The 9,250-nt window shown below is 43.1% G+C and overlaps 1 protein-coding gene across 1 annotated transcript in view; it reads left to right on the top strand.

The window, feature by feature from the left end:
• The window catches only part of LOC109378346 (butyrophilin-like protein 3), a gene marked incomplete at its 3' end in the record, with an annotated part of 24,242 nt that extends 17,271 nt beyond the window's left edge, over positions 1–6,971 (top strand). The window contains exons 3-7 of the mRNA XM_019634761.1: positions 1,681–1,956; positions 4,862–4,882; positions 5,401–5,427; positions 5,709–5,735; positions 6,368–6,971. Coding sequence (XP_019490306.1) covers positions 1,681–1,956; positions 4,862–4,882; positions 5,401–5,427; positions 5,709–5,735; positions 6,368–6,971 — 955 coding nt within the window. The remainder of the gene's footprint in view (positions 1–1,680; positions 1,957–4,861; positions 4,883–5,400; positions 5,428–5,708; positions 5,736–6,367) is intronic.
• Between the last annotated feature and the right edge of the window lie 2,279 nt (positions 6,972–9,250).

Raw genomic sequence — 9,250 nt, 5'->3', positions numbered from 1 at the left:
AATGATGGTGCCAACTTGGGCCAGTGAAGCAACGTCCTCCACAACTAGACTGAAGAACAAAAGGACAGCAACTTGTCTCTTCCCCTTCCCCTAATTCCCCAGCACTGTTCCCATTCCCCCAATTCCCCAATAAAAAAAATATTAAAAAAAAAATAAATAAATAAAAATAAAAAATAAATTCTATGTTTGGTGAGGTATTCTATTTCTTTTTTGCAAGAAATTGTAATCATTTGCTGAAGCATTTTTGTTATAGCTATTGAAAAGTCTTTGTCAGTTAATTCCAATCTAATTTACCTCTGTGTTGGCATGAGTCAATTGTCTATTATCATGTAAGATAACATTTTTCTGTTTCTTTTTATGATGAGTAAATTTTAATTGAAACCTAGACATTTTGGCTATTATGTTATGAGACCCTGAATCCTATTTGAAGTTCAATTTTAGCAGGAAGTCACCATGTTTATGTTTATCACTCAGATCCCTGCTCTACTGTTGTCAGTTGAGTTTCCATGTTTGCTTTCTGTACCGGACATTCTGTCTGGCATGCTTCTCCCTCTTTCTGACTTGTCCACCTATGAAACTCCCATTTACCTGACACAGGAGGGTACAAATGTCACCTCCAGGGAGGTATGACTTCCCCTGACAGTTAATCACCTTCTCCTTGACCTCATTCCTTAACCATACTTTCATAGTTGCACTTTTCACAGTTAAATATGTTTGTTAAGTTTTCTCCCTTTTAGTTGGCGAGTTGAGAGTCTGGTTCCTGGTGAAAATCTTACTGATTTTTAAGACCTGACCATAGGCAATTACACAGTCTTTATTTGACAGGCCTCAAAAGAAAAAGCTGCCCATCCCACACTAGACTTGCTGCACAGCCAATGCCTTCAGTACCTAGAGGAGTTGTAGTCAAGGACTCCCATGCCTCTGCCAGTTCATGCTCTTACACATATTTGCATTCCTAGCCCAGGTGCCGTCATTCCTAGGCCTCTCTGTTTGAGGCCTGGGGCAGAGTCTTCTTCAGGTGCCACTGTCAAAGCCTCCTTATCAGAAAGAGGAAGGAAAAACTTGCAAACATTTTCCCCACTCAGAATCAGTACCCTGTAACTTTCCACACCTAGCCCTTCCCCTCACCCTCCTGCCAACCTTAAGTCCATGAAACTGTTGAAGTCTTTTGTGCAGAGCACTCCCAATAGTTGTATAACCCCACCTTTGCACCGATACACGTGACCTTAGACCAGCATGCCAATTAATAGGGGAAATAGAAGAGTTAGGAGTCATCATGTGAATATACTAGGACAGTAAATGATGAAAGGCTTCATTGCTATTTGATTTGGGCTCATTATTGCTTTAATTAGCTGATATAACTGCTGACAGTTTGTGTCTCTTTTTCCCAGCTGAGCTCCTGAAAAGTTCTTCTTTAGAAGGAACTCTGTCTTATTCACATCATATGTAGCATTTAGGAATATGCAGGTATATAGCAGTTGTTAAATGCATGTTAACTGAACAAAGACCATTGGAAGGGCTTACAGCAGTGTTATAAATGTGTATGTGCATGTGAGAGAAAATGAGGGAGAGAGGGAATGTGGGATGTGTTATTTCTATGAGCTTTATGAATCTGGCTCAGAAATTCTGTGGCCTTGGAATGTGATCTTTGATTTTATCACTTTTCTGTCTTCTCCTCAGCATTGGGCTCAGCTCCTCTGGTTTCTGTCATGGGATATGTGAATGGAGGCATCCAGCTACTCTGCAAGTCCTCAGGCTGGTTTCACCAACCCACAGTGAAGTGGAAAGACCCACAAGGACATGATTTGCCCTCAGACTCAAAGGTGAATGCAGACAGATGGGGTCTGTTTGATGTGGAGACTTCCCTGATAGTCCAAGAAAATGCTGGGATCACATCATGTTCAATCCAGTACTCTGACCAGACCCCAGAGGTGGAATCGAGGGTATGGATAAGAGGTGAGTGGGGAGGAGGAAGAGTAGGAGAAGGGTGCATGTTGGTGTAGCCCAGAGGAGAAACAGAAGCCTTTATCTCAGGGTTGTTGGGTAGTATTGTCCAGTTTTAATGATTAGTTTTGAAAGTCAAAGGTCTATGAGATATAAAGATAATAAAATAAAATTTGATTAGGTGGGAACAATTGTTTACAACTGCAGAGGCAAAGAATCAAATATTTTCTTCATCATGTGACCATCTTCATGATGCAACCTCAAAAATCAACACACACAAAATTTAAGAACACTAACTTGAAAAACAAGAGGGGAAAAAAAGTTAGTTCATTAAAATAACTTCTAAATAAACACTATAACATTATTCTGTGAAACAGAATAAAATCAAAAGTGGATAATTTCAGGAAGGATTTAAAAATAATAGATAATTAATGTAAACCCAACTAATAAGATAATTAATATAGACCCTTTTCCAATCAATGTAAAGGGAGTGAATTTGCCGGTTTAAAAGACAAAGAATGTCAGACTGGAATTTTAAAATATCAACTACTGCAATTTTTAGAGAAAATTGCAATACAATGAGCTATTCCCTGAAGCATTTTAAAAATAGAAAAAGCATAACAGACAAACGTTAACCAAAAAAATACCATTATAGATATATTAGAGTCAAGAAAAATGTCTTGGGCCGGCCAAGTGGCTCACTTGGTTAAAAGCACAAGCTCTGAGCAACAGGGTCGCTGGTTCAATTCCCATATGGGTCAGTGAGCTGCGCTTGAGCTGAGCTGCCAACAGGTGGCAGGTTGGTTCAGCTGGTGATAGCACGTGCTTCTAAAAACAAGGTTGTCTGTTCTACTTCCACATGGGATGGTGGGCTACTCCAACCCGCAACTAAGATTAAACACGGAAACTTGAGTTGAGCTGCCCTGAGCTGCTGATGCACGGCCGGATGGATAAGTGGTTAGAGTGCGTGCTCTTAGCAACAAGGTTTCCAGTTCGACTCCTGCATGGGATAGTGGGCTATACTCACCTGCAACTAAGATTGAACATGGCACCTTGAGTTGAGTGGCCACTAGCTGCGAACGGGTGGCCGGATGTCGACTGGACTTGGAGCTGAGCTAGCTGCGCCCTCCACAACTAAGATTGAAGTACAACAAATTGGCTGTTCTCCTTCTCCAAATCCCCAACACTGTTCCCCTCCCTCAACTCCCCAATAAAATATTTAAGAAAATAAAGAAAAAAGTATTAAGAAAAAAACGCATTATTAAGATAGTTATTTCAGAACACAAAAAGTTTATCACTAGAAAACTATAAGAAATATAAATATATATGCACCTTATAGTATATCTCAACACATATAAAGCAAATATGAATAGAAATATAGGGGTAAAGTGAAATACTGTGAGTTCTAAAACTGATTAAATAAGTAGACAAAATAGTAAGATTGTAGAACATTTGATATGCAAGTTAACAGTCCTGATCTAATAAACATCCTTAGAAGAATTCACCCACAACAATCGTTATTTTGAAGCACACACTTTCACCAGGTACATGCACATAAAGTTGGAATCGACTTGTCTAGTTCTAAGAAAACTATTAAGACAGTAGAGTTATATTCTGGAATAAATGGTATCTTTAAAATATTGCCTCTTGTTACCTGAAAGAAGTTACATCACTCTGCCTATTTTAATTGTTCTTAGTGTCTTTTAATGAAGTTTTATATATCTAATAATATGTTTTCAAACTCTTATGAAGATGTATAAAATACAAGTGACATTGCATGTAATAGCATGTGAAGGAAAATCCATGTAAATAAATGCCAGCAGAGTTGTTATCTGTTTAGAAGAAAATGAAATTGAACTTCTACCTCATTTTATATGCAAACATAAAGTCCAGATGGAGCGAGAATTATGAAGAAGCACAACACTTTAAACATGTAGGAGAAATGATAGAAAACTATCTTTTCAATGTTGGGGTATGAGATGATCCCTTAAATGAGAATCAAACTGCTTTTACTGTTCAGTAGTCACTGAGGGGTCTGTGGAACTGTTTTTCAGAGGCGATTTTCCAGTCCATATCCTGGCGCATGCGATTTATTTTACTGGGAGCGTTCTTCTTTGTCCTGTGTATTGGTAGCATTGGTCTGGCAATTTACTTCTACAAATTGAAGGGTAAGTGAGGAAGGGAAGCAGGGGCCCGTGACTTATTCATGCATCCAGCAGGGCTGGGATCAGGGGTGCTCCACACACCTCCTGGGTCTGTTATTTCAGCCCAGGCTCAGGGCACCATCACCTGGGCCACAGAGACCACAGTCCTCGCCCCACTCCAGGATGGCTGGAAAGGGCTCCCTTAGGAAATGCCAGCCCCACCAAGCCCATCTTCCTCAGAGAGGGCACAGAATTAGAGAAGAATGATTTTCACTACCTGTAGGGATGATATACATTTCTAACACCACATGACTCTAGTAAAAAGTTTCAATGTACTTGAAAAGACTTCATAGCACAAGAAATAGAAGTGAAGACAAGATAAAATAATATTCAGTTTCAATAAGAGATTTTCCCCCCAAGAACTAGTTTTTCGTCCTTAGAGATGACACTGCTCCTTGAGAATGTGTGCCGTGATCCCAACTTCACTCAAGGTTTTCTCTCATCTCAGCTTCCCTTCTCCCTGATAACCTCCATCTCCACCTCCACAGGATGCCAGATGTCAGCCCCTCCCTTCAGCATGACCAATCTTGATCTCTTCCTTCACCCAAGATACAGATGTTCACTATAGGGGTGTGGGGATGGGGGCACAAAAAGAGAATTCTAGAAGAGACCCATCATTCACCACAGCTCGTCCTTCTGAGCAATGAGCCAGGGCTGTGTTCATACATTACATATTCTTCTGTCCAACACTGAATATTCTCTTTCTGTTTCAGGGAGAATGCAGGCAGAATTGGGTAAGTGTCTTGTCATGTTCTGAGCCTTCCCCACAGTTCTCCTGGGTCCCTCCTGTTCCACAGTTAGAGCCACCTGGGTGTGCTCTTGTCTCCAGACTGGACGGGAAGCATGGTCAGGCCAATGAGGGCAGCTGGTTCAACACTCCATCCATTGACTAAAGAAGTAATCCTCAGACAGACACGGGGGTTAGGGTGGGCATTGGGATCCTGAAAACCCCTAAAATTATCTGCACATTTTGCCTATTGGTACATTTTGTGGGGGAGGAACCATAAATTTCATGAGCTCTCTGAGGGTGTGAACCCAGAAGGGGAAGAGCCTGTGGGGCGTCTCCCTCAACCTCCTGCTTGGCTTGGTACTTGGAGACAAGCTTTCCAGGCTTGTATTAGCCCAGAATATTCTGCCATTTGTGTCATGGAAACACAAGAACTGGGTAAGAGTGTTGTAGGGCTTTCCTCTCACACTCTGCCCTGGGCCCCGATTTTGTGATTTCAACCTCTTCTGTGTTTTTGGTTTACAGACTGGAGAAGGAAGCATGCAGTGGCAGGTGAGAGAAGCTATTCCCTCCACCTCCATTATCACTCCTTTCAAGTCCCTAGTTTATGAATCTTGAGACCCTGAGGCCGTGGGTCTCAGCAAGAGACAAGCTTGTGAAGGGGACCCTGAAACCATCTGCAGATGCTGGGGGAGGTGTGTTTGTAGAGAGCCCCATGGCCTCCAGCAAATATCTGGTGGACCAACAAAGATTAACTCCCTTGGTCTCCTGTCTCCCTGCCTACTGCTCTCCATGTGAGCACTGACTCTCCTGCTCTGTCTGCTTGTTTTCAGAACTGAGAGAGGCCCGGAAACATGCAGGTACCAATGCATGAGGGGTGACAGTGGGACAGAGCCGCAGGTGGGCATAGGAGAGGGAGCCGACCAGAGACAGACAAGGGGAAACAGGAACACTGAGACACACTGGACTGCAGATTGTAAATCTATGAGGCCCGGATTCAACAGGGGCAGCTGCCCTAGACTCATTTCTTGGCCCAGAACTAGGAGGGGGGAGGGCAATGAGCTGAGTAAGGCAGGATGGGAGTCAGAGGCTAAGCTCCAGGGAACTGGTGGCACAAGTGACTGGCCAAGGGAATGGACTGAGGGGAAGGAGGGGAAGTTGGGCAGGACTCAGAATGGGAGCAAGCTGGTTACAAGGGACAATCAAGGTCTCACAAAATGAAGCAGTGCACTGATGTGGAGGTACAGTGGTAGGGCTGGTGTGATATACAGGAGCTAAGACCTCACAGTTGGGCATCTCCAGGCATTGGTGAGGCCTGGGGCCCCACTGGAGATGAGGAAAGGGCAGGGGACAGTGTCTGACAGAGCCTCTGGCTCTAGGACCTGACCTGATCCCACCCTGAGACAGTCTGCAGGGGGAGGGGGTGGCATCTGCATCCAGCCCAGGTACCTCCTCAAGTAACTCATGCTCTCTCTCCCTCACCACGCCCCAGTGGAGGTGACCCTGGACCCAGAGACAGCTCACCCCCAGCTCTACATTTATCATCTGAAAGCTGTGTGCTATAGGAACATTGGCCAGGACGTGACCTACTCGGACAAGAGATTTGCAAGCAAATGTGTGGTGGCTTCTGAGGGATTCCAGGCAGGAAAACATTACTGGGAGGTGGACGTGGGACACAATGTAATGTGGTATGTGGGAGTGTGCCAGGACAACGTGAACAGGAATATGAAAAATGTGCATTTGTCTCCCAACAATGGGTACTGGGTGTTTGGACTGAATAGGAAACATGAGTATGTCACATTCAAAACCTGTAGAATCACCCTCTCTCTGAGAACACCCCTTACACGAGTTGGGGTCTTCCTAGACTATGAGGGTGGGACCATCTCCTTCTACAATGTAAATGATCAGTCCTTCATTTATATGCTGACACAACAGTTTGAAGGGTTATTGAGGCCCTACATACAGCATTATGTGAAAAAGGAGACAAAAGTGACTCCCATTGTGATCTGCCCAGTTTCCCTGGGATCAGAAGAATCACTTTCTGACACAGACAACCTGGAGCCCACCCCACAGGTGACCACACCCTTCCTGTCCAGGTGTGTAGAGGGAATCACACCTCACACTCTCTCTCAGGACACTGAGCTTTCTCTCAGTCTCCAGAGCTTTGCAGCAGACAACAGCATGGCTTCCAGATGAGGCAGCTGGACAATCCATGTGGGGTCAGGAGTCATGACTGCACTAAGGTGGGGAGGGGAGAAGGCCGATGGTGCACTTGGTTTGCACCAACTCTATGCAGCCAAAGGACCTGTGACAAGTAACAAGCTCTCAGTCTCCTCACCTGTAAAACAGGAACAGAAATTCTCTCCTTATGTTGAGTGAAGACCAGAGACAGTGAATGTGAATCATGCTGCCTCTTGTCAGTGGCCTGGCATCAGTGGATGATGTGTTTTTTATATTAAACTTTTTCCCAGACCTGCTCTTTATGTATCCCATGTTAGTTCATTTCTCTATCCCTTACATTACTCATGGAGTATTCATTGAGCTCCCACTCTATCTGGCTCAAAGAATTAAAGAGGAGAAAATGTAGTACAATTTATTCTACAAGTCCTAAATCACCCTGATACCAAAACCTGACAAGAACATTACAACTTAGGATACCAACAAAAACCAAAAAATCTACAGACCCATATCCCTCATAAAGAAAAATGCAAAATTTCTAAATAAAGTTTTAGCAAATGAATCTAACAATATAGTCAATGACAGTGCATGGATTGCAGGAATAAACTGCATCGGTATAATACTATTTACTACACTATAGGCCAATTTTCATATTTCACCATTTGGGTTGGGTTATAACCAAACATCCACCTGAGTAATTCACCACTTTAGCAAACTAGATGATGCACACAACACGTTGGATGGATTTTAAGGGCATTCTAGTAAGTGAAAAAAGTCATTCTCCAAAGGTTTCATACTGTATCATTTCATTTTATGTAGTAATCTCAAAATGACAAAATTATAGAGATGGAGAACTGAGTAGCCAAAAAGTAGTCATCAGGCATCTGGGAAGGGGAGAGAGGGATGACTCTAAAGGGGCAGCTTAAGTGAATTCTTTTATGGTGATAAAAGGATATCTTGATTATGGTGATGGTGCATGAATCTATGTATCTAATACTATACACACAAACACATTGTGAAAATGTTGAAATATGAAATTTGCCTATAGTGTAGTAAATAGTATTATACCGATGTCAGTTTCCCAGTTTTGATATTGTACCATAGATATGTAAGATGTCACCATTGGACAAGCTGGGTGATGGGTACAAAGGACTGTACTATTTATGCAACTTCTTGTGAGTCTGCAATTATTTCAAATGAAAATTTTAATGAGAAGAAGTGATTGAGTTGGGTTGCAGTGGATTATGTATGGCAATTGAAAAAAGAAATGTTTAACAGAATTTCAAAGATAATCAGTGTTATAGCCTACATCAGATAATGAAACAGAAGACTAAAAAATTCCTGTAGCTCTGAATATCAGAATAATTATCTTCAACTCATCTAAACTGCAGGGGACCAGCCACTGCATTATCCAAGTAAATGAGGATTAAATGCATGAACAAAAAATTTTGTATAAATAAGTAAAAAAGTTCACTTTAATGTAATGTGGAAAAGTTGAATTAGAAGAAATGAGTGCCAATATAATGAACATCTTCCTCAAAAATTACAACCACCTTATGTGTTCATAATAAAAATGATCAAAACCAACCAAAGCTGCCATAGACAGCATTGGAGGCCCCAATGGCTGTTACCTGGGCCCAGGATGGCATCAGGGTCCAACCACTGCAGACCTAGGCTACACAGACTCTGGGAATCCTGTCTCTTAGGGCAGACTTCTGAGTTTCCTCAGCTTAGGACAGCGGTAGAAAGCAGTGCTGAAGGGCCTGAGTCAGGACTTAGGACCACCCAGTGTCCCTGGGGAGGGAGGCATATCTCCTGAGGAGCCTGGAGGAGAGAAAGCAGAGTGGGTTGGGGATGATGGACTGAGTCTGGGGGCCAAGGGGAGAAGAGGGTCTCGGAGCACTTGGTGAGTGGCCTAGATGATGTCTTGTTCCTTTTGTGTCCCAAAGGGAGTAAGAAACACAAACCCAAGAAGTAGCAGAAGCCAGTCATGAGAGAGGAGGCAGGGGGTGGGCTGGGTGGAAGGGTTGATGTCTAGAAACAAAATGGTCAGCACAGGGGACAGTGTGGAAGGACATGGCAGAAACTTAACTCCTGGGAGAAGCACCTTGGGCAACCAGGGAGGGGCCTGACTGCACACCTATACACATTCACTCATCCCACATAGAGGGGTGTGTGTCTGTGTGTCTTAGAAGGA

The sequence above is a fragment of the Hipposideros armiger genome, unplaced genomic scaffold (assembly GCF_001890085.2).
Source record: "Hipposideros armiger isolate ML-2016 unplaced genomic scaffold, ASM189008v1 scaffold_1890, whole genome shotgun sequence".
Classification (NCBI taxonomy): Eukaryota; Metazoa; Chordata; class Mammalia; order Chiroptera; family Hipposideridae; genus Hipposideros; species Hipposideros armiger.
This window is presented reverse-complemented; position numbering and strand designations above follow the sequence as displayed.